Source organism: Salvelinus fontinalis, chromosome 35 (genome assembly GCF_029448725.1).
Source record: "Salvelinus fontinalis isolate EN_2023a chromosome 35, ASM2944872v1, whole genome shotgun sequence".
Classification (NCBI taxonomy): domain Eukaryota; kingdom Metazoa; phylum Chordata; class Actinopteri; order Salmoniformes; family Salmonidae; genus Salvelinus; species Salvelinus fontinalis.
In genome coordinates this window covers 39,420,826-39,448,325 of record NC_074699.1, presented here as the reverse complement: position 1 = coordinate 39,448,325, position 27,500 = coordinate 39,420,826, and the positions used below count along the sequence as shown (strand labels likewise).

The following is a 27,500-nucleotide window of genomic DNA, read 5'->3' as shown; positions in this document are numbered from 1 at the left end:
CCCATAATAAACCCCAGGAAGAGTAGCTGCTGCTTTGGCAGGAACTAATGGGGACCCATAATAAACCCCAGGAAGAGTAGCTGCTGCTTTGGCAGGAACTAATGGGGACCCATAATAAACCCCAGGAAGAGTAGCTGCTGCTTTGGCAGGAACTAATGGGGACCCGTAATAAACCCCAGGAAGAGTAGCTGCTGCCTTGGCAGGAACTAATGGGGACCCGTAATAAACCCCAGGAAGAGTAGCTGCTGCCTTGGCAGGAACTAATGGGGACCCATAATAAACCCCAGGAAGAGTAGCTGCTGCCTTGGCAGGAACTAATGGGGACCCATAATAAACCCCAGGAAGAGTAGCTGCTGCCTTGGCAGGAACTAATGGGGACCCATAATAAACCCCAGGAAGAGTAGCTGCTGCTTTGGCAGGAACTAATGGGGACCCGTAATAAACCCCAGGAAGAGTAGCTGCTGCTTTGGCAGGAACTAATGGGGACCCATAATAAACCCCAGGAAGAGTAGCTGCTGCTTTGGCAGGAGGCAGGAACTAATGGGGACCCATAATAAATACAAATACAAATACACAGACAGTGTGGTGAAGAAGGCGCAATAGCACCTTTTCAACCTCAGGAGGCTGAAGAAATTTGGCTTGTCACCCAAAACCCTGACAAAATTTTACAGATGCACAATCGAGAGCATCCTGTCGGGCTGTATCACAGCCTGGTACGGCAACTGCACCGCCCGCAACCGCAAGGCTCTCCAGAGGGTGGTGAGGTCTGCACAACGCATCACCGGGGGCAAACTACCTGCCCTTCATGACATCTATAGCACCTGATGTCACAGAAACGCCAAAAAGATCATCAAAGACAACAACCACCCGAGCCACTGCCTGTTCACCCCGCTGTCATCCAGAAGGCGAGGTCAGTAAAGGTGCATCAAAGCTGGGACCGAGAGACTGAAAAACAGCTTCTATCTCAAAGCCATCAGACTGTTAAACAGCCATCACTAACTCAGAGAGCCTGCTGCCTACACTGAGACCCAATCACTGGCCACTTTAATACATTTATCACTAGTCACTTTAAATAATGCCACTTTAATAATGTTTACATATCTTACATTACTCATATCATATGTATATACTGTATTTTATACCATCTATAGCATCTTGCCTATGCCGCTCGACCATCGCTCATCCATATATTTATATGTACATATTCACCCCTTTAGATTTGTGTGGGTTAGGTAGTTGTTGTGGAATTGATAGATTACTTGTTAGATATTACTGCATTGTCGGAACTAGAAGCACAAGCATTTCGCTACACTCGCATTAACATCTGCTAACCATGTGATTGTGACCAATTAACATCTGCTAACCATGTGTATGTGACCATTAACATCTGCTAACCATGTGATTGTGACCAATTAACATCTGCTAACCATGTGTATGTGACCATTAACATCTGCTAACCATGTGACCATTAACATCTGCTAACCATGTGATTGTGACCAGTTAACATCTGCTAACCATGTGATTGTGACCAATTAACATCTGCTAACCATGTGTATGTTCAATTTGATTTGATTTGATCATCAGCCGCATGAAACAGGTGTAACCTTATCGTGAAATGCTTCCTTACAAGTTCTTTACCCACAATGCAGTTCAAGAAATAGAGTTAAGAAAATATTTACAAAATTAAGTGAAGTAAAAAATAATAATTGAAAAGTAACACAAAAAAATTACATAACAATAACGAGGCTATATACAGGGGGTACCGGTACCGATTCAATGTGTGGGGGTACAGGTTAGTCGAGGTAATTTGTACATGTTGGTAAGGGCTTTAGAAGTATAATTTCTACCTCTAATATCTCTACCATTACCACTAGTATCATTTCTACCTCTAATATCTCTACCATTACCACTAGTATCATTTCTACCTCTAATATCTCTACCATTACCACTTGTATAATTTCTACCTCTAATATCTCTACCATTACTACTAGTATCATTTCTACCTCTAATATCTCTACCATTACCACTAGTATCATTTCTACCTCTAATATCTCCACTACCATTACCACTAGTATCATTTCTACCTCTAATATCTCTACTACCATTACCACTAGTATAATTTCTACCTCTAATATCTCTACCTACTTAAACTATAACTAAGTTATAACTAACTGTCCTCCACACCATTACATCACTACTACCACTACCATCATCACTACCATCATCATTACTACCACTACCATCATCACTACCATCATCACTAGCATCGTCACTACCATCATCACTACCATCGTCATTACTACCACTACCATCATCACTACCATCATCACTACCATCGTCATTACTACCACTACCATCATCACTACTACCACTACCATCATCACTACCATCGTCATTACTACCACTACCATCATCACAACCATCGTCATTACTACCACTACCATCATCACTACCATCGTCATTACCATCGTCACTACTACCACTACCATCATCACTACCATCGTCATTACTACCACTACCATCATCACTATTACCACTACCATCATCACTACCATCGTCATTACTACCACTACCATCATCACAACCATCGTCATTACTACCACTACCATCATCACTACCATCGTCATTACCATCGTCACTACTACCACTACCATCATCACTACCATCGTCATTACTACCACTACCATCATCACTACCATCATCACTACTACCACTACCATCATCAGTACCATCGTCACTACCATCATCACTACCATCGTCATTACTACCACTACCATCATCACTACCATCGTCATTACTACCACTACCATCATCACTACCATCGTCATTACTACCACTACCATCATCACTACCATCGTCATTACTACCACTACCATCATCACTACTACCACTACCATCATCACTACTACCACTACCATCATCACTACCATCATCACTACTACCACTACCATCATCACTACTACCACTACCATCATCACTACTACCACTACCATCATCACTACCATCATCACTACTACCACTACCATCATCACTACCATCGTCATTACTACCACTACCATCATCACTACTACCACTACCATCATCACTACTACCACTACCATCATCACTACTACCACTACCATCATCACTACTACCACTACCATCATCACTACTACCACTACCATCGTCATTACTACCACTACCATCGTCACTACTACCACTACCATCATCACTACCATCATCACTACCATCGTCACTACTACCACTACCATCATCACTACCATCGTCACTACCATCATCACTACCATCATCACTACCATCATCACTACCATCGTCATTACTACCACTACCATCGTCACTACTACCACTACCATCATCACTACCATCGTCATTACTACCACTACCATCATCACTACCATCGTCATTACTACCACTACCATCATCACTACCATCGTCATTACCATCGTCACTACTACCACTACCATCATCACTACCATCGTCATTACTACCACTACCATCATCACTACCATCGTCACTACTACCACTACCATCATCAGTACCATCATCACTACTACCACTACCATCATCACTACCATCGTCATTACCATCGTCACTACTACCACTACCATCATCACTACCATCGTCATTACCATCGTCACTACTACCACTACCATCATCACTACCATCGTCACTACTACCACTACCATCATCACTACCATCGTCACTACTACCACTACCATCATCACTACCATCGTCATTACTACCACTACCATCATCACTACCATCGTCACTACTACCACTACCATCATCACTACCATCGTCATTACTACCACTACCATCATCACTACCATCATCACTACCATCGTCATTACTACCACTACCATCATCACTACCATCATCATTACTACCACTACCATCATCACTACCATCGTCATTACTACCACTACCATCGTCACTACTACCACTACCATCATCACTACCATCGTCATTACTACCACTACCATCATCACTACCATCATCACTACTACCACTACCATCATCAGTACCATCATCACTACTACCACTACCATCATCACTACTACCACTACCATCGTCATTACTACCACTACCATCATCACTACTACCACTACCATCATCACTACCATCGTCATCACTACCACTACCATCATCACTACCATCGTCAGTACTACCATTACCATCATCACTACCATCGTCATTACTACCACTACCATCATCACTACTACCACTACCATCATCACTACCATCATCACTACTACCACTACCATCATCACTACCATCGTCACTACTACCACTACCATCATCACTACCATCGTCACTACTACCACTACCATCATCACTACCATCGTCACTACTACCACTACCATCATCACTACCATCGTCATTACTACCACTACCATCATCACTACCATCATCACTACCATCATCACTACCATCGTCATTACTACCACTACCATCATCACTACCATCGTCACTACTACCACTACCATCATCACTACCATCGTCATTACTACCACTACCATCATCACTACCATCGTCACTACTACCACTACCATCATCACTACCATCGTCACTACTACCACTACCATCATCACTACCATCGTCATTACTACCATTACCATCATCACTACCATCATCACTACCATCATCACTACCATCGTCACTACTACCACTACCATCATCACTACCATCGTCATTACTACCATTACCATCATCACTACCATCGTCATTACTACCACTACCATCGTCACTACCATCGTCACTACTACCACTACCATCATCACTACCATCGTCATTACTACCACTACCATCATCACTACCATCGTCATTACTACCACTACCATCATCACTACCATCGTCACTACTACCACTACCATCATCACTACCATCATCACTACCATCATCACTACCATCATCACTACCATCACCACTACTACCACTACCATCATCACTACCATCATCACTACCATCATCACTACCATCACCACTACTACCACTACCATCATCACTACCATCGTCATTACTACCACTACCATCGTCATTACTACCACTACCATCATCACTACCATCGTCATTACTACCACTACCATCATCACTACCATCATCACTACTACCACTACCATCATCACTACCATCGTCATTACTACCACTACCATCATCACTACCATCATCACTACCATCGTCACTACTACCACTACCATCATCACTACTACCACTACCATCATCACTACTACCACTACCATCATCACTACCATCGTCATTACTACCACTACCATCATCACTACCATCGTCAGTACTACCATTACCATCATCACTACCATCGTCATTACTACCACTACCATCATCACTACTACCACTACCATCATCACTACCATCATCACTACTACCACTACCATCATCACAACCATCGTCACTACTACCACTACCATCATCACTACCATCGTCACTACTACCACTACCATCATCAGTACCATCATCACTACTACCACTACCATCATCACTACCATCGTCATTACTACCACTACCATCGTCATTACTTCCACTACCATCGTCATTACTACCACTACCATCATCACTACCATCGTCACTACTACCGCTACCATCATCACTACCATCGTCACTACTACCACTACCATCATCACTACCATCGTCATCACTACCACTACCATCATCACTACCATCGTCACTACTACCACTACCATCATCACTACTACCACTACCATCGTCATTACTACCACTACCATCATCACTACCATCGTCACTACTACCACTACCATCGTCATTACTACCACTACCATCATCACTACCATCGTCACTACTACCACTACCATCATCACTACCATCGTCATTACTACCATCATCACTACCATCGTCACTACTACCACTACCATCATCACTACCATCGTCATTACTACCATCATCACTACCATCGTCACTACTACCACTACCATCATCACTACCATCGTCATTACTACCACTACCATCATCACTACCATCGTCACTACTACCACTACCATCATCACTACCATCGTCATTACTACCACTACCATCATCACTACCATCGTCACTACTACCACTACCATCATCACTACCATCGTCACTACTACCACTACCATCATCACTACCATCGTCATTACTACCACTACCATCATCACTACCATCGTCATTACTACCACTACCATCATCACTACTACCACTACCATCATCACTACCATCGTCATTACTACCACTACCATCATCACTACCATCGTCATTACTACCACTATCATCATCACTACCATCACCACTACCATCGTCACTACTACCACTACCATCATCACTACCATCGTCATTACTACCATTACCATCATCACTACCATCATCACTACCATCGTCACTACTACCACTACCATCATCACTACCATCATCACTACTACCACTACCATCATCACTACCATCATCACTACCATCATCACTACCATCGTCATTACTACCACTACCATCATCACTACCATCGTCATTACTACCACTACCATCGTCACTACTACCACTACCATCATCACTACCATCATCACTACTACCACTACCATCATCACTACCATCATCACTACCATCATCACTACCATCGTCACTACTACCACTACCATCATCACTACCATCGTCATTACTACCACTACCATCATCACTACCATCGTCATTACTACCACTACCATCATCACTACCATCGTCACTACTACCACTACCATCATCACTACTACCACTACCATCATCACTACTACCACTACCATCATCACTACTACCACTACCATCATCACTACTACCACTACCATCATCACTACTACCACTACCATCATCACTACCATCGTCATTACTACCACTACCATCATCACTACCATCATCACTACCATCGCCATCACTACCATCGTCATCACTACCACCATCACTACCACTACCATCGTCATTACTACCATCGTCATCACTACCACCATCACTACCACTACCATCATCACTACCATCGCCATCACTACCACCATCACTACCACTACCATCATCACTACCATCGCCATCACTACCATCGTCATCACTACCACCATCACTACCACTACCATCATCACTACCATCGCCATCACTACCATCGTCATTACTACCATCGTCATCACTACCACCATCACTACCACTACCATCATCACTACCATCGTCATTACTACCACTACCATCGTCATTACTACCACTACCATCGTCATTACTACCACTACCATCATCAGTACCATCATCATTACTACCACTACCATCATCACTACCATCGTCATTACTACCACTACCATCGTCACTACTACCACTACCATCATCACTACCATCGTCATTACTACCACTACCATCATCACTACCATCGTCATTACTACCACTACCATCGTCACTACTACCACTACCATCATCACTACCATCGTCATTACTACCACTACCATCATCACTACTACCACTACCATCATCACTACCATCGTCATTACTACCACTACCATCGTCACTACTACCACTACCATCATCACTACCATCGTCATTACTACCACTACCATCATCACTACCATCGTCATTACTACCACTACCATCATCACTACCATCATCACTACCATCGTCATTACTACCACTACCATCATCACTACTACCACTACCATCATCACTACCATCATCACTACCATCATCACTACTACCATTACCATCATCACTACCATCATCACTACCATCATCACTACCATCATCACTACCATCATCACTACCATCATCACTACCATCACCACTACTACCACTACCATCATCACTACCATCATCACTACCATCATCACTACCATCACCACTACTACCACTACCATCATCACTACCATCGTCATTACTACCACTACCATCGTCATTACTACCACTACCATCATCACTACCATCGTCATTACTACCACTACCATCATCACTACCATCATCACTACTACCACTACCATCATCACTACCATCGTCATTACTACCACTACCATCATCACTACCATCATCACTACCATCGTCACTACTACCACTACCATCATCACTACTACCACTACCATCATCACTACTACCACTACCATCATCACTACCATCGTCATTACTACCACTACCATCATCACTACCATCGTCAGTACTACCATTACCATCATCACTACTACCACTACCATCATCACTACCATCGTCATTACTACCACTACCATCATCACTACTACCACTACCATCATCACTACCATCATCACTACTACCACTACCATCATCACTACCATCGTCACTACTACCACTACCATCATCACTACCATCGTCACTACTACCACTACCATCATCACTACCATCGTCACTACTACCACTACCATCATCACTACCATCGTCATTACTACCACTACCATCATCACTACTACCACTACCATCATCACTACTACCACTACCATCATCACTACCATCGTCATTACTACCACTACCATCGTCATTACTTCCACTACCATCGTCATTACTACCACTACCATCATCACTACCATCGTCACTACTACCGCTACCATCATCACTACCATCGTCACTACTACCACTACCATCATCGCTACCATCGTCATCACTACCACTACCATCATCACTACCATCGTCACTACTACCACTACCATCATCACTACTACCACTACCATCGTCATTACTACCACTACCATCATCACTACCATCGTCACTACTACCACTACCATCATCACTACCATCGTCATTACTACCATCATCACTACCATCGTCACTACTACCACTACCATCATCACTACCATCGTCATTACTACCATCATCACTACCATCGTCACTACTACCACTACCATCATCACTACCATCGTCATTACTACCACTACCATCATCACTACCATCGTCACTACTACCACTACCATCATCACTACCATCGTCATTACTACCACTACCATCATCACTACCATCGTCACTACTACCACTACCATCATCACTACCATCGTCATTACTACCACTACCATCATCACTACCATCGTCACTACTACCACTACCATCATCACTACCATCATCACTACCATCGTCATTACTACCACTACCATCATCACTACCATCGTCACTACTACCACTACCATCATCACTACCATCGTCACTACTACCACTACCATCATCACTACTACCACTACCATCATCACTACTACCACTACCATCATCACTACTACCACTACCATCATCACTACCATCATCACTACCATCGTCATTACTACCACTACCATCATCACTACCATCGTCATCACTACCACTACCATCATCACTACCATCGTCATTACTACCACTACCATCATCAGTACCATCGTCATTACTACCACTACCATCATCACTACTACCACTACCATCATCACTACCATCGTCATTACTACCACTACCATCATCACTACCATCGTCATTACTACCACTACCATCGTCACTACTACCACTACCATCATCACTACCATCATCACTACTACCACTACCATCATCACTACCATCGTCATTACTACCACTACCATCATCACTACCATCGTCACTACTACCACTACCATCATCACTACTACCACTACCATCATCACTACCATCATCACTACTACCACTACCATCATCACTACCATCGTCATTACTACCACTACCATCATCACTACCACTACCATCATCACTACTACCACTACCATCATCACTACCATCGTCATTACTACCACTACCATCATCACTACCATCATCACTACCATCGCCATCACTACCATCGTCATCACTACCACCATCACTACCACTACCATCGTCATTACTACCATCGTCATCACTACCACCATCACTACCACTACCATCATCACTACCATCGCCATCACTACCACCATCACTACCACTACCATCATCACTACCATCGCCATCACTACCATCGTCATCACTACCACCATCACTACCACTACCATCATCACTACCATCGCCATCACTACCATCGTCATCACTACCACCATCACTACCACTACCATCATCATTACTACCACTACCATCATCACTACCATCGTCATTACTACCACTACCATCATCAGTACCATCATCATTACTACCACTACCATCATCACTACCATCGTCATTACTACCACTACCATCATCACTACCATCGTCATTACTACCACTACCATCATCACTACCATCGTCATTACTACCACTACCATCGTCATTACTACCACTACCATCATCAGTACCATCATCACTACTACCACTACCATCATCACTACCATCGTCATTACTACCACTACCATCATCACTACCATCGTCATTACTACCACTACCATCATCACTACCATCGTCACTACTACCACTACCATCATCACTACCATCGTCACTACTACCACTACCATCATCACTACTACCACTACCATCATCACTACTACCACTACCATCATCATTACTACCACTACCATCATCACTACCATCATCATTACTACCACTACCATCATCACTACTACCACTACCATCGTCATTACTACCACTACCATCATCACTACCATCATCACTACTACCACTACCATCATCACTACCATCGTCATTACTACCACTACCATCGTCACTACCATCGTCAATACTACCACTACCATCATCACTACTACCACTACCATCATCACTACCATCATCACTACTACCACTACCATCATCACTACTACCACTACCATCGTCACTACCATCGTCACTACTACCACTACCATCATCACTACTACCACTACCATCATCACTACCATCATCACTACCACTACCATCATCACTACCATCATCACTACTACCACTACCATCATCACTACCATCGTCATTACTACCACTACCATCGTCACTACCATCGTCACTACTACCACTACCATCATCACTACTACCACTACCATCATCACTACCATCGTCACTACTACCACTACCATCATCACTACCATCGTCACTACTACCACTACCATCATCACTACCATCGTCACTACTACCACTACCATCATCACTACCATCATCACTACCATCATCACTACTACCACTACCATCATCACTACCATCATCACTACCATCGTCACTACTACCACTACCATCATCACTACCATCGTCACTACTACCACTACCATCATCACTACCATCGTCACTACTACCACTACCATCATCACTACCATCATCACTACCATCGTCATTACTACCACTACCATCATCACTACCATCGTCATTACTACCACTACCATCATCAGTACCATCATCACTCCCATCACTAAACTAATACTGTTTCTATCACCCCTACTATGCGTACCACTACCATTTGGAATAATAATCACAATAATAATATTAATAACTATAATACTACTAATTATTAAGTTACTGTTTACTATGCAGATGTTATTATTCAGTGTCCCTCAGGCTATGGCAGGCAAATACATATTTGGCTGCAAGAGTAGCCGTTACCCGTTCGCCCATGAGTATTTTCTGTTTTTCCTCTGGGTTTAATACGTTAAGATTTGGAATAAATGTAGCAATTTCTTAGAATAATGAATCTCTTGGTGAGGAATATATGTCACAGTAAAGGAGAAAGTGTATCTCTGTTTCTACCTCCCGTGTTGTTCAGTGACCACATACACGCTCCTCTTTGGGTAGCCATGTCTTTTTATGTCGGACGGTGGTCACTCAGCCTGTACTTGGTAAGGATCTGTCGCTGCTTCGTATCTCTGACAGAGTAGAGATAATCAGCCAATTCATATTCTCTGTTTTGGGTCAGATAGCAATTTGGTCGGCTTTTAGATTTTGTTTCATTTTTCCAGTGTTGTAAATATGAGTCTTTTGATTGGTTCCTGATGTTGTTTATTTTGATTCTTTCTTTTTAAGCAGACTCTCTCTCTCTCTCTCTCTCTCTCTCTCTCTCTCTCTCTCTCTCTCTCTCTCTCTCTCTCTCTCATAAACACACAAAAATCCCAAATACAATTGAATACAGACATCAATACAGAGTAAAGTAGCTGGGTCATTTCAACAGTATCTAAGCCTCCTGGAACAGAACAGGACTGAAACAAGAGGGATAATTACGGAAAGCCAGGGGCACGCTCCAATACTCAGACATCATTTACAAACCTAGCATGTGTTTAGTGAGTCCGCCAGATCAGAGGCTGTAGGGACGACCAGGGATGTTCTCTGTTTAGTGAGTCCGCCAGATCAGAGGCTGTAGGGACGACCAGGGATGTTCTCTTGACAAGTGTGTGAATTAGACAATTTCTTGTCCTGCTAAGCATTCAAAATATAACGAGTACATTTGGGTGTCAGGGAATAACATACGCATGGTCAAGTGCATGTCTGCAGCAGTTCCACAGTCAAGGGAAAAGGTCGCATGATGCTTTGACCAGGGAACCATTGATGTTCTGTCCTGTGATGCTTTTCTATGTAATCTACAGTATGATGGAAGCGTTCAATACCCCACGCTGCTACTGTCAGATATCACAGCCAGACCTATCTAAGATACCTCCTAGAGGGTTGATATACAATATTAATACCACACACCACTCATACATGCTCCCACACCAGTGGGGATATTTAATAAAGCCAAGAAGCCCTAATCCAAAAGTATATATTTTACATTTCACTTTTAATGAGTAGGAAAGACGATGAGACTTTTTTTAAAGGACTTTCAGTCTTTAGATTTTTTTCCCCCTTTTCGCCAACTCAACTTTCAACGCTTTGTTGCGGCGTGTTTCAAAACACTTCAAAGGTTTATTCAACTTTCCAAATGGATGTCGTTGGAGGTGGAAGATAGCAGAGGGGGAGGAAACGGGATCTGTTTGGATGTCGTTGGAGGATAGCAGAGGGAGAGGATACGGGATCTGTTTGGATGTCGTTGGAGGATAGCAGAGGGAGAGGAAACGGGATCTGTTTGGATGTCGTTGGAGGATAGCAGAGGGAGAGGAAACGGGATCTGTTTGGATGTCGTTGGAGGATAGCAGAGGGGGGAGGAAACGGGATCTGTTTGGATGCCGTTGGAGGATAGCAGAGGGGGGAGGAAACGGGATCTGTTTGGATGTCGTTGGAGGATAGCAGAGGGGGGAGGAAACGGGATCTGTTTGGATGTCGTTGGAGGATAGCAGAGGGAGAGGAAACGGGATCTGTTTGGATGTCGTTGGAGGATAGCAGAGGGGGGAGGAAACGGGATCTGTTTGGATGTCGTTGGAGGATAGCAGAGGGAGAGGAAATGGGATCTGTTTGGATGACGTTGGAGGATAGCAGAGGGGGGAGGAAACGGGATCTGTTTGGATGTCGTTGGAGGATAGCAGAGGGAGAGAAAACGGGATCTGTTTGGAAGTCGTTGGAGGATAGCAGAGGGAGAGGTAACGGGATCTGTTTGGATGTCGTTGGAGGATAGCAGAGGGAGAGGAAATGGGATCTGTTTGGATGTCGTTGGAGGATAGCAGAGGGAGAGGAAACGGGATCTGTTTGGATGTCGTTGGAGGATAGCAGAGGGAGAGGAAACAGGATCTGTTTGGATGTCGTTGGAGGATAGCAGATGGGGAGGAAACGGGATCTGTTTGGATGTTGTTGGAGGATAGCAGAGGGAGAGGTAACGGGATCTGTTTGGATGTCGTTGGAGGATAGCAGATGGGGAGGAAACGGGATCTGTTTGGATGTCGTTGGAGGATAGCAGATGGGGAGGAAACGGGATCTGTTTGGATGTCGTTGGAGGATAGCAGAGGGAGAGGAAACGGGATCTGTTTGGATGTCGTTGGAGGATAGCAGATGGGGAGGAAACGGGATCTGTTTGGATGTCGTTGGAGGATAGCAGATGGGGAGGAAACGGGATCTGTTTGGATGTCGTTGGAGGATGGCAGAGGGAGAGGAAACGGGATCTGTTTGGATGTCGTTGGAGGATAGCAGATGGGGAGGAAACGGGATCTGTTTGGATGTCGTTGGAGGATAGCAGATGGGGAGGAAACGGGATCTGTTTGGATGTCGTTGGAGGATAGCAGAGGGAGAGGAAACGGGATCTGTTTGGATGTCGTTGGAGGATAGCAGAGGGGGAGGAAACGGGATCTGTTTGGATGTCGTTGGAGGATAGCAGAGGGGGAGGAAACGGGATCTGTTTGGATGTCGTTGGAGGATAGCAGATGGGGAGGAAACGGGATCTGTTTGGATGTCGTTGGAGGATAGCAGAGGGAGAGGAAACGGGATCTGTTTGGATGTCGTTGGAGGATAGCAGATGGGGAGGAAACGGGATCTGTTTGGATGTCGTTGGAGGATAGCAGAGGGAGAGGAAACGGGATCTGTTTGGATGTCGTTGGAGGATAGCAGATGGGGAGGAAACGGGATCTGTTTGGATGTCGTTGGAGGATAGCAGATGGGGAGGAAACGGGATCTGTTTGGATGTCGTTGGAGGATAGCAGAGGGGGAGGAAACGGGATCTGTTTGGATGTCGTTGGAGGATAGCAGATGGGGAGGAAACGGGATCTGTTTGGATGTCGTTGGAGGATAGCAGAGGGGGAGGAAACGGGATCTGTTTGGATGTCGTTGGAGGATAGCAGAGGGAGAGGAAACAGGATCTAGTTACTGGTTTTGATCCATGTGGTGTTGGGAGGGAAGTCGCTTTTTGATAACTTTTAAGGAGAGCTCTTTTTATTCTTTGATTGAGAGCTTGTGTGTGTGTGTGTGTGTGTGTGTGTGTGTGTGTGTGTGTGTGTGTGTGTGTGTGTGTGTGTGTGTGTGTGTGTGTGTGTGTGATGTCATAGAAGGCCCTTCTTGCCTTGTCTCAGATCGTTCACAGCTTTGTGGAAGTTACCTGTGGCGCTGATGTTTAGGCCGAGGTATGTATAGTTGTTTTGTGTGCTCTAGGGCAACGGTGTCTAGATGGAATTTGTATTTGTGGTCCTGGCGACTGGACCTTTTTGGGAACACCATTATTTTTGTCTTACTGTCAGGACCCAGGTCTGACAGAATCTGTGCAGAAGATCTAGGTGCTGCTGTAGGCCCTCCTTGTCTGGGGACAGAAGCACCAGATCATCAGCAAACAGTAGACATTTGACTTCGGATTCTAGTAGGGTGAGGCCGGGTGCTGCAGACTGTTCTAATGCCCGCACTAATTGGTTGATATATATGTTGAAGAGGGTGGGGCTTATTTTGTTTGCATTTTTTTATTTAACCTTTATTTAACTAGGCAAGTCAGTTAAGAACAAATTCTTAATTACAATGACAGCCTACCCCGGCCAAACCCGGACGAAGCTGGGCCAATTGTGCACCGCACTATGGGACTCCCAATCACAGCCGGGACTCTCGTCACAATCAGGGTCTGTAGTGATGCCTCCAGCACTGAGAGGCAGTGTCTTAGACCGCTGAACCAGGGTCTGTAGTGACGCCTCTAGCACTGAGAGGCAGTGGCTTAGACCGCTGAACCAGGGTCTGTAGTGACGCCTCTAGCACTGAGAGGCAGTGCCTTAGACCGTTGAACCAGGGTCTGTAGTGACACCTCTAGCACTGGGAGGCAGTGTCTTAGACTGCTGAACCAGGGTATGTAGTGACGCCTCTAGCACTGAGATGCAGTGTCTTAGACCGCTGAACCAGGGTCTGTAGTGACGCCTCCAGCACTGAGAGGCAGTGCCTTAGACCGCTGAACCAGGGTCTGTAGTGACGCCTCCAGCACTGAGAGGCAGTGCCTTAGACCACTGAACCAGGGTCTGTAGTGACGCCTCTAGCACTGTGATGCAGTGTCTTAGACCGCTGAACCAGGGTCTGTAGTGACACCTCTAGCACTGGGAGGCAGTGTCTTAGACCGCTGAACCAGGGTATGTAGTGACGCCTCTAGCACTGAGATGCAGTGTCTTAGACCGCTGAACCAGGGTCTGTAGTGACGCCTCCAGCACTGAGAGGCAGTGCCTTAGACCGCTGAACCAGGGTCTGTAGTGACGCCTCCAGCACTGAGAGGCAGTGCCTTAGACCACTGAACCAGGGTCTGTAGTGACGCCTCTAGCACTGTGATGCAGTGTCTTAGACCGCTGAACCAGGGTCTGTAGTGACGCCAGGGTCTTAGACCGCTGCGTCACTCGGGGCCCCAGGTTACGCTGAATCCCTGTCTCACACCACGGCCCTGTGGAATGAAATATGTGTGCTTTTTGCCAACTTTAACCGCACACTTGTTTGTGTACATGGATTTTATAAAGCCATATGTTTTTCCCCCAACGCTACTTTCCATTCATTTGTATAGCAGACCCTCGTGCCAAATTGAGTCAAAGGCTTTTTTGAAATCAACAAAGCATGAGAGGACTTTGCCTTTGTTTTGGTTTGTTTGTTTGTTTGTCAGTTAGGGTGCGCAGGGTGAATACGTGGTCTGTTGTACGGTCATTTGCTCAGTACATTGTTTTCACTAGTCTGCTGTTAATGATAATGCAGAGGAGTTTCTCAAGGTTGCTGTTGACGCATATCCCACGGTAGTTATCGGGGTCAAATTTGTCTCCACTTTTGTGGATTGGTGGTGATCAGTCCTTGGTTCCAAATATTTGGGAAGATAACAGAGCTAAGGAGGATGTTAAGGAGTTTTAGTATAACCAATTGGAATTTGTGGTCTGTATATTTGATCATTTCATTGAGGATACCATCAACACCACAAGCATTTTTGGGTTGGAGGGTTTGTATTTTGTCCTGTAGTTCTTTCCATGTAATTGGAGAATCCAGTGGGTTCTGGTAGTCTTTAATAGTTGATTCTAAGATTTGTATTTGATCATGTATATGTTTTTGCTGTTTGTTCTTTGTTATTGAGCCAAAAAGATTGGAGAAGTGGTTAACCCATACATCTCCGTATTGGATAGATAACTCCTCATGTTGTTGTTTGTTTAGTGTTTTCCAATTTTCACAATGTGATGTATAGCTATATACTGTATATATAGTACTGTAGGGTAACCAGCCCTGACATGTAAGGAGTTACAGAACACATTTTTTGCACAATAGGTTGTAAGCAGTTTATAAACAGTCCTTCAAATCATGTGTACATTATTGTCCATGTTGTAGCCCTCAGGAACATATTCTAAAAGTCTGTGTTCTCCCTCCCTCCTCTCTTCTCCCTACCTGCCCTCCCTCCCTACCTGCCCCCCATCCCTCCCTTCCCCTCCCTCCCTCCCTGCCCCCGATCCCTCCCTTCCCCTCCCTCCCTGCCCCCCATCCCTCCCTCCTCTCTCCTCCCTCCCTGCTCCCCTCCTTGCCCCCCATCCATCCCTCCCTCCCTTCCCCTCCCTTCCTCCTTGCCCCCCATCCATCCCTCCCTTCCCCTCCCTCCCTTCCTGCCCTCCCTACCTGCCCCCCATCCCTCCCGCCTCTCTTCTCCCTCCCTGCCCCCCTCCTTGCCCCCCATCCCTCCCTCCCCATCCCTCCCTCCCCCATCCCTCCCTCCTCTCTCCTCTCTCCCTGCCCCCTCCCTCCTCCCTCCCTCCCCCTCTCTCCCTGCTCTCTCTCTCCATGCTAATACCACCTGCTGATTCTAATCAGTGTCCAGTCTTCCCTGTGTCTCCTCTGTCTCCATACTGGATGTTGTTGTTCCTTAGATAAGAACTCAGTCTCTGTAAATCTACTCTGCATGCCCAAGGGCATCCTATTCCTCTATAGTGCACTGCTATGTAACACTTTCCATGACCAAGTCAACAGAAATGTTAATGGCATTGAATCAGACTCCTATAAATGACTCACGCTATGGACACATTTGGACTGCTCACCACTTAATAAGGCCTAATTATCTGTGTGTGTGTGTGTGTGTGTGTGTGTGTGTGTGTGTGTGTGTGTGTGTGTGTGTTTTCTGTGTGTGTGTGTGTGTGTGTTTCTGTGTGTGTGTGTGTGTGTGTGTGTGTGTGTGTGTGTTTCTGTGTGTGTGTGTGTGTGTGTTTCTGTGTGTGTGTGTGTGTGTGTGTGTGTGTGTGTGTTTCTGTGTGTGTGTGTGTGTGTGTGTGTGTGTGTGTGTGTGTGTTGTGTGTGTGTGTGTGTGTGTGTGTGTGTGTGTGTGTGTGTGTGTGTGTGTGTGTTGTGTGTGTGTGTGTGTGTGTGTGTGTGTGTGTTTCTGTGTGTGTGTGTGTGTGTGTGTGTGTGTGTGTTTCTGTGTGTGTGTGTGTGTGTGTGTGTGTTTCTGTGTGTGTGTGTGTGTGTGTGTGTGTGTGTGTGTGTGTGTGTGTGTGTGTGTGTTTCTGTGTGTGTGTGTGTGTGTGTTTCTGTGTGTGTGTGTGTGTGTGTGTGTTTCTGTGTGTGTGTGTGTGTGTGTGTGTGTGTGTGTGTGTTTCTGTGTGTGTAACACCTCTCCTCTCCCCCATACAGCTCAGTGTTCAGTAGAATGTGCCCACGGTGTGTGTGTGTGTGTGTGTGTGTGTGTGTGTGTGTGTGTGTGTGTGTGTGTGTGTGTGTGTGTTTCTGTGTGTGTAACACCTCTCCTCTCCCCCATACAGCTCAGTGTTCAGTAGAATGTGCCCACAGTCGGTGTGTGTGTGTTTCTGTGTGTGTAACACCTCTCCTCTCCCCCATACAGCTCAGTGTTCAGTAGAATGTGCCCACGGTCGGTGTGTGTGTGTGTGTGTGTGTGTTTGTGTGTGTGTTTCTGTGTGTGTAACACCTCTCCTCTCCCCCATACAGCTCAGTGTTCAGTAGAATGTGCCCACGGTCGGTGTGTGTCTCCTGATACCTGTCAGTGTGAACCGGGCTGGGGAGGAGTGGACTGCTCTAGTGGTGAGTCTGCTGTAACACACACACACACACTGACTGACGCACGCACGCACGCACGCACGCACACACACACACACACACACACACACACACACACACACACACACACACACTCTCTCTCTCTCTGTCAAGTCAAACAGATCCTCCAGCCCTATGACCTTCTGAGTTATTGCACTCCTCTGGTCTCTATGGTTTACCTCTTTATGACTGAGAGAGACCAAGGCAGTCAGCAGAGCAGGAAGTCAATCTACCGACAGTTATAATAGAATAGAGGTGCTGTGGTCAGGAGAGAGGAAGTGAGGTCAATCTACCGTCAGTTATAATAGAATAGAGGGGATGTGGTCAGGAGGCAGGAAGTGAGGTCAATCTACCGTCAGTTATAATGGAATAGAGGGGCTGTGGTCAGGAGACAGGAAGTGAGGTCAATCTACCATCAGTTATAATAGAGGGGCTGTGGTCAGGAGACAGGAAGTGAGGTCAATCTACCATCAGTTATAATAGAATATAGGTGATGTGGTCAGGAGAGAGGAAGTGAGGTCAATCTACCATCAGTTATAATAGAGGGGCTGTGGTCAGGAGACAGGAAGTGAGGTCAATCTACCATCAGTTATAATAGAATAGAGGTGCTGTGGTCAGGAGACAGGAAGTGAGGTCAATCTACCATCAGTTATAATAGAATATAGGTGATGTGGTCAGGAGACAGGAAGTGAGTCAATCTACCATCAGTTATAATAGAATAGAGGTGCTGTGGTCAGGAGACAGGAAGTGAGGTCAATCTACCATCAGTTATAATAGAATATAGGTGATGTGGTCAGGAGACAGGAAGTGAGGTCAATCTACCATCAGTTATAATAGAGGGGCTGTGGTCAGGAGACAGGAAGTGAGGTCAATCTACCGTCAGTTATAATAGAGGGGCTGTGGTCAGGAGACAGGAAGTGAGGTCAATCTACCATCAGTTATAATAGAGGGGCTGTGGTCAGGAGACAGGAAGTGAGGTCAATCTACCATCAGTTATAATAGAGGGGCTGTGGTCAGGAGACAGGAAGTGAGGTCAATCTACCGTCAGTTATAATAGAATATAGGTGATGTGGTCAGGAGAGAGGAAGGGAGGTCAATCTACTGTCAGTTATAATAGAGGGGCTGTGGTCAGGAGACAGGAAGTGAGGTCAATCTACCATCAGTTATAATAGAATAGAGGTGCTGTGGTCAGGAGACAGGAAGTGAGGTCAATCTACCATCAGTTATAATAGAATATAGGTGATGTGGTCAGGAGACAGGAAGTGAGGTCAATCTACCATCAGTTATAATAGAATAGAGGTGCTGTGGTCAGGAGACAGGAAGTGAGGTCAATCTACCATCAGTTATAATAGAATATAGGTGATGTGGTCAGGAGACAGGAAGTGAGGTCAATCTACCATCAGTTATAATAGAGGGGCTGTGGTCAGGAGACAGGAAGTGAGGTCAATCTACCGTCAGTTATAATAGAATATAGGTGATGTGGTCAGGAGAGAGGAAGTGAGGTCAATCTACCATCAGTTATAATAGAGGGGCTGTGGTCAGGAGACAGGTGTAACGGGTGACGCTCTCCTCATCCTCAGATGAGGTGAGGAGAGAAGGATCCTCAGACCAAAACGCAGGCTTTGGGAAATAAGCCATCTTTATTAACACAACGATAAAGATGGCAACACGAAACGAAACAAACACTTGCAAAACTACAAAATAACAAAACGACGTTGACGAGACCTGAACATAAACTTACATAACTAAACATAAACTTACGTACAGGTAACAGACGACATCGAAACGAAAACGAAACAAACAAACGCTACAGTCCTATGTGGTACGAACATAACATACGGACACAGGAGACAATCACCCACAAACAAACAGTGAGAATGCCCTACCTAAATATGACTCTTAATTAGAGGCAAACGCAAACCACCTGCCTCTAATCAAGAGCCATACCAGGCAAACCAAAACCAACATAGAAACAGATAACATAGAATGCCCACCCAACCTCACGTCCTGACCAACTAACACACAAAAACTAACATAAATAGGTCAGGAACGTGACAGTACCCCCCCCACAAGGTGCGAACTCCGGACGCACCAGCACAAAGTCTAGGGGAGGGTCTGGGTGGGCATCTAACCACGGTGGTGGTTCAGGCTCGGGGCGCGGTTCCCACCCCACCATAATCCATCCTAACTTCCTCCCTCCAAGAATGTCCACCCTCTTTTGACCCCCACAAAATTCCCTTAACAACATATCTAATAGGGACAACACCGGGACAGAGAGATAAATCAAGAAAGAGGGATAGATAAGAATATAGAGATAGATGAAGATAGAGAGGGAGATTAGGATAGAGGGGCAACTCCGGACTGAAAGGCAGCTCCGGACAGAGAGACAGCTCTGGACTGATGGGCAGTTCTGGGTATCCAGCCTTTTCAGGCTGAAGGACAGCTCCTGGCTGACTGACGAATCTCGACGCTCATGGCTGGCTGACGGCTCTCGACGCTCATGGCAGGCTGACGGCTCTCGACGCTCATGGCAGGCTGACGGCTCTCGACGCTCATGGCAGGCTGACGGCTCTCGACGCTCATGGCAGGCTGACGGCTCTCGACGCTCATGGCAGGCTGACGGCTCTCGACGCTCATGGCAGGCTGACGGCTCTCGACGCTCATGGCAGGCTGACGGCTCTCGACGCTCATGGCGCTCTGACGGCTCTGGCTGCTCATGGCGCTCTGACGGCTCTGGCTGCTCATGGCGCTCTGACGGCTCTGGCTGCTCATGGCGCTCTGACGGCTCTGGCTGCTCATGGCTCGCTGGCGGCTCTGGCAGATCCTGTCTGGTTGGCGGCTCTGGCAGATCCTGTCTGGTTGGCGGCTCTGGCAGATCCTGTCTGGTTGGCGACTCTGGCAGATCCTGTCTGGTTGGCGGCTCTGGCAGATCCTGTCTGGCTGACGGCTCTAGCGGCTCCTGTCTGGCTGACGGCTCTAGCGGCTCCTGTCTGGCTGACGGCTCTAGCGGCTCCTGTCTGGCTGACGGCTCTAGCGGCTCCTGTCTGGCTGACGGCTCTGTAGGCTCATGGCAGACGGGCGGCTTTGCAGGCTCATGGCAGACGGGCGGCTTTGGAGGCTCCTGGCAGACGGATGGCTCAGATGGCGCTGGGGAGACGGATGGCTCAGATGGCGCTGGGGAGACGGATGGCTCAGATGGCGCTGGGGAGACGGATGGCTCAGATGGCGCTGGGGAGACGGATGGCTCAGATGGCGCTGGGGAGACGGATGGCTCAGATGGCGCTGGGGAGACGGATGGCTCAGATGGCGCTGGGGAGACGGATGGCTCTGGCCGGATACGGTGCACTGTAGACCTGGTGCGTGGTGCCGGAACTGGAGGCACCGGGCTAAGGATAAGCACCTTCCTACTAGTGCGGGGAGCAGGGACAGGGCACACTGTATTCTCAAAGCCTACTCTACCCCTGATGCGTGGTACCGGCACTGGTGACGCCGGGCTGAGGACAAGCACATCAGGATTAGTAGGGGGAGAATATACAGTGTGTACAGGGCTCTGGAGACGCACTGGTAGCTTAGTGCGTGGGGCCGGAACTGGAGGCACCGGGCTAGATACACGCACTACAGGGAGAGTGCGTGGAGGAGGAACAGGGCTCAGGATACGCACTGGTAGCCTAGTGCGTAGTGTATACACTGTAGGTACTAGGCTGGGGCGGGGAGGTGGTGCCGGAAATACCGGACCGTGGAGACGTACTGGCACTCTTGAGCATTGAGCCTGCCCAACCTTACCTGGTTGAATGCTCCCGGTTGCCCAACCAGTGCGGGGAGGTGGAATAACCCGCACCGGCCTATGTAGGCGAACCGGGGAAACCATGCGTAAGGCAGGTGCCATGTATGCCGGCCCGAGGAGACGCACTGGAGACCAGACGCGTTGAGCCGGCCTCATGACACCTGGCTCAATACCCAATCTAGCCCTACCAGTGCGGGGAGGTGGAATAACCCGCACTGGGCTATGCACTCGTACAGGAGACACCGTGCGCTCTACTGCGTAACACGGCGCCTGCCCGTACTCCCGCTCTCCACGGTAAGCCTGGGAAGTGGGCGCAGGTCTCCTACCTGCCCTTGGCCCACTATCTCCTAGCCCCCCCCCCAAGAAATTTTTGGGAATTACTCACGGGCTTTTTTGGCTTCCGTGCCAGACGCGTTCCCTCATAGCTCCGGTTCCTCTCTCCGGTAGCCTCCGCTCTCCTCAGTGCCTCCAGCTGTTCCCATGGGAGGCGATCTCTACCAGCTAGGATCTCCTCCCATGTGTAGACACCCTTTCCATCCAAAACATCGTCCCATGTCCATTGCTCCTTTCTCTCCTGTCCCCTACTCCGTTTCGTTTTCCCTTGCCGCTTGGTCTTAGCTTGGTGGGTGATTCTGTAACGGGTGACGCTCTCCTCATCCTCAGATGAGGTGAGGAGAGAAGGATCCTCAGACCAAAACGCAGGCTTTGGGAAATAAGCCATCTTTATTAACACAACGATAAAGATGGCAACACGAAACGAAACAAACACTTGCAAAACTACAAAATAACAAAACGACGTTGACGAGACCTGAACATAAACTTACATAACTAAACATAAACTTACGTACAGGTAACAGACGACATCGAAACGAAAACGAAACAAACAAACGCTACAGTCCTATGTGGTACGAACATAACATACGGACACAGGAGACAATCACCCACAAACAAACAGTGAGAATGCCCTACCTAAATATGACTCTTAATTAGAGGCAAACGCAAACCACCTGCCTCTAATCAAGAGCCATACCAGGCAAACCAAAACCAACATAGAAACAGATAACATAGAATGCCCACCCAACCTCACGTCCTGACCAACTAACACACAAAAACTAACATAAATAGGTCAGGAACGTGACAACAGGAAGTGAGGTCAATCTACCATCAGTTATAATAGAATATAGGTGATGTGGTCAGGAGAGAGGAAGTGAGGTCAATCTACTGTCAGTTATAATAGAGGGGCTGTGGTCAGGAGACAGGAAGTGAGGTCAATCTACCATCAGTTATAATAGAATATAGGTGATGTGGTCAGGAGAGAGGAAGGGAGATCAATCTACCGTCAGTTATAATAGAGGGGCTGTGGTAAGGAGACAGAAAGTGAGGTCAATCTACCGTCAGTTATAATGAAATAGAGGGGCTGTGGTCCGGAGACAGGAAGTGAGGTCAATCTACCATCAGTTATAATAGAATAGAGGGGATGTGGTCAGGAGGCAGGAAGTGAGGTCAATCTACCATCAGTTATAATAGAATAGAGGGGATGTGGTCAGGAGGCAGGAAGTGAGGTCAATCTACCGTCAGTTATAATGGAATAGAGGGGCTGTGGTCAGGAGACAGGAAGTGAGGTCAATCTACCATTTAATTTATTTTTATTTTTTTTACCGTTATTTTACCAGGTAAGTTGACTGAGAACACGTTCTCATTTGCAGCAACGACCTGGGGAATAGTTACAGGGGAGAGGAGGGGGATGAATGAGCCAATTGTAAACTGGGGATTATTAGGTGACCATGATGGTTTGAGGGCCAGATTGGGAATTTAGCCAGGACACCGGGGTTGACACCCCTACTCTTACGATAAGTGCCATGGGATCTTTAATGACCTCAGAGAGTCAGGACACCCGTTTAACGTCCCATCCGAAAGACGGCACCCTACACAGGGCAGTGTCCTGGGGCATTGGGATATTTTTTTTAGACCAGAGGATAGAGTGCCTCCTACTGGCCCTCCAACACCACTTCCAGCAGCATCTGGTCTCCCATCCAGGGCCTGACCAGGACCAACCCTGCTTAGCTTCAGAAGCAAGCCAGTAGTGGTATGCAGGGTGGTATGCTGCTGGCCATCATTATAACCATCAGTTATAATAGAATAGAGGGGATGTGGTCAGGAGGCAGGAAGTGAGGTCAATCTACCATCAGTTATAATAGAATAGAGGTGCTGTGGTCAGGAGACAGGAAGTGAGGTCAATCTACCGTCAGTTATAATAGAATATAGGTGATGTGGTCAGGAGACAGGAAGTGAGGTCAATCTTCCATCAGTTATAATAGAGGGGCTGTGGTCAGGAGACAGGAAGTGAGGTCAATCTACCATCAGTTATAATAGAGGGGCTGTGGTCAGGAGACAGGAAGTGAGGTCAATCTACCGTCAGTTATAATAGAATAGAGGGGCTGTGTTCAGGAGACAGGAAGTGAGGTCAATCTACCGTCAGTTATAATAGAATAGAGGGGCTGTGGTCAGGAGGCAGGAAGTGAGGTCAATCTACCATCAGTTATAATAGAATATAGGTGATGTGGTCAGGAGGCAGGAAGTGAGGTCAATCTACCGTCAGTTATAATAGAGGGGCTGTGGTCAGGAGACAGGAAGTGAGGTCAATCTACCGTCAGTTATAATAGAATAGAGGTGCTGTGGTCAGGAGGGAGGAAGTGAGATATTGACTGGTCTGTATTGATTCAGTTAAAGGAGTGCAGAGAGAGGGAGGGAAGTGGACATAGAGGTAAACAGAGTCTGTCTAACTGTCCCTTTCTCTGTAATAAATAGGGATGCCTCTCCTCACTCTCTCATTCTTTCTCCTCTCTCTTTCTCCTCTCTATCTCTCCACTCTCTCTCCTCTCTCTTCTCTCTCTTTCTTTCTCCTCTCTATCTCTCCTCTCTCTCTCCTCTCTCTTCTCTCTCTCTTTCTTTCTCCTCTCCTCTCATTCATCTCTCCTCTCTCTCTCTCTCTCGTTCTTTCTACTCTCTATCTCTCCTCTCTCTCTCCACCCCCCAACCCCAGTTCATTAGTGGAGCAGAATCTTCCCCTGCCACTTTTCTATCCAACACCTGGTCATCTCTGATTTCTGATGCCTTATGACAGACTCATTCTGCAGTAGTTCACCTGTAATGTACCTGACCCAACATGTTTCCTTATGATTACAGAGTAATGTAATCTAACATGTGATGCATACAGCCTGCTCAATTGATTACAGAGCAATGTAATCTAACATGTGATGGATTCAGCCTGCTCAATTGATTACAGAGTAATGTAATCTAACATGTGATGGATTCAGCCTGCTCAATTGATTACAGAGCAATGTAATCTAACATGTGATGGATTCAGCCTGCTCAATTGATTACAGAGTAATGTAATCTAACATGTGATGGATTCAGCCTGCTCAATAGATTACAGAGTAATGTGATCTAACATGTGATAGATTCAGCCTGCTCAATTGATTACAGAGTAATGCAATCTAACATGTGATGGATTCAGCCTGCTCAATTGATTACAGAGTAATGTAATCTAACATGTAATGGATTCAGCCTGCTCAATTGATTACAGAGTAATGTAATCTAACATGTGATGGATTCAGCCTGCTCAATTGATTACAGAGTAATGTAATCTAACATGTGATGGATTCAGCCTGCTCAATTGATTACAGAGTAATGTAATCTAACATGTGATGGATTCAGCCTGCTCAATTGATTACAGAGTAATGTAATCTAACATGTGATGGATACAGCCTGCTCAATTGATAACAGAGTAATGTAATCTAACATGTGATGGATTCAGCCTGCTCAATTGATTACAGAGTAATGTAATCTAACATGTGATGGATTCAGCCTGCTCAATTGATTACAGAGTAATGTAATCTAACATGTGATGGATTCAGCCTGCTCAATAGATTACAGAGTAATGTGATCTAACATGTGATAGATTCAGCCTGCTCAATTGATTACAGAGTAATGCAATCTAACATGTGATGGATTCAGCCTGCTCAATTGATTACAGAGTAATGTAATCTAACATGTAATGGATTCAGCCTGCTCAATTGATTACAGAGTAATGTAATCTAACATGTGATGGATTCAGCCTGCTCAATTGATTACAGAGTAATGTAATCTAACATGTGATGGATTCAGCCTGCTCAATTGATTACAGAGTAATGTAATCTAACATGTGATGGATTCAGCCTGCTCAATTGATTACAGAGTAATGTAATCTAACATGTGATGGATACAGCCTGCTCAATTGATAACAGAGTAATGTAATCTAACATGTGATGGATTCAGCCTGCTCAATTGATTACAGAGTAATGTAATCTAACATGTGATGGATTCAGCCTGCTCAATTGATTACAGAGTAATGTAATCTAACATGTGATGGATTCAGCCTGCTCAATTGATTACAGAGTAATGTAATCTAACATGTAATGGATTCAGCCTGCTCAATTGATTACAGAAGCATTTGTCATTAGTCATTTCCCAGGAAAAACATATTTGCTGAAAAGTTACCACAGTGAAAGTAAGTACTGTAGGAGTGTTTAATTGACGTGTGTGTGTGTGTGTATACACACACACACACACACACACACACACACACACACACACACACACACACACACACACACACACACACACACACTGATTGTGCTGCCGGGGAAATGAGGTGTTGGTCCATCGGTGGGGTTCCACAGAACGGGCTTCTGAGGATGAGGACAGCCTACAATACAACATGAAGGGAGTAACACTGCTAATGACTAGTGATATGTTATTCCCTCTGAGTGTGTGTGTGTGTGTGTGTGTGTGTGTGTGTGTGTGTGTGTGTGTGTGTGTGTGTGTGTGTGGTGTGTGTGTGTGTGTGTGTGTGTGTGTGTGTGTGTGTGTGTGTGTGTGTGTGTGTGTGTGTGTGTGTGTGTGTGCATAGGGGTAAAAGGGAATATGGGATTGTCCCTGGAGTGACATGGTAACTAGATTAGCCCTA

At 46.1% G+C, this 27,500-nt stretch overlaps 1 protein-coding gene across 1 annotated transcript in view; it reads left to right on the top strand.

Moving 5' to 3' along the window:
* Nucleotides 1–27,500, top strand: part of LOC129834947 (multiple epidermal growth factor-like domains protein 11) — a 144,512-nt gene that overhangs the window by 116,277 nt on the left and 735 nt on the right. The window contains exon 5 of the mRNA XM_055900317.1: nt 18,601–18,693. Coding sequence (XP_055756292.1) covers nt 18,601–18,693 — 93 coding nt within the window. The remainder of the gene's footprint in view (nt 1–18,600; nt 18,694–27,500) is intronic.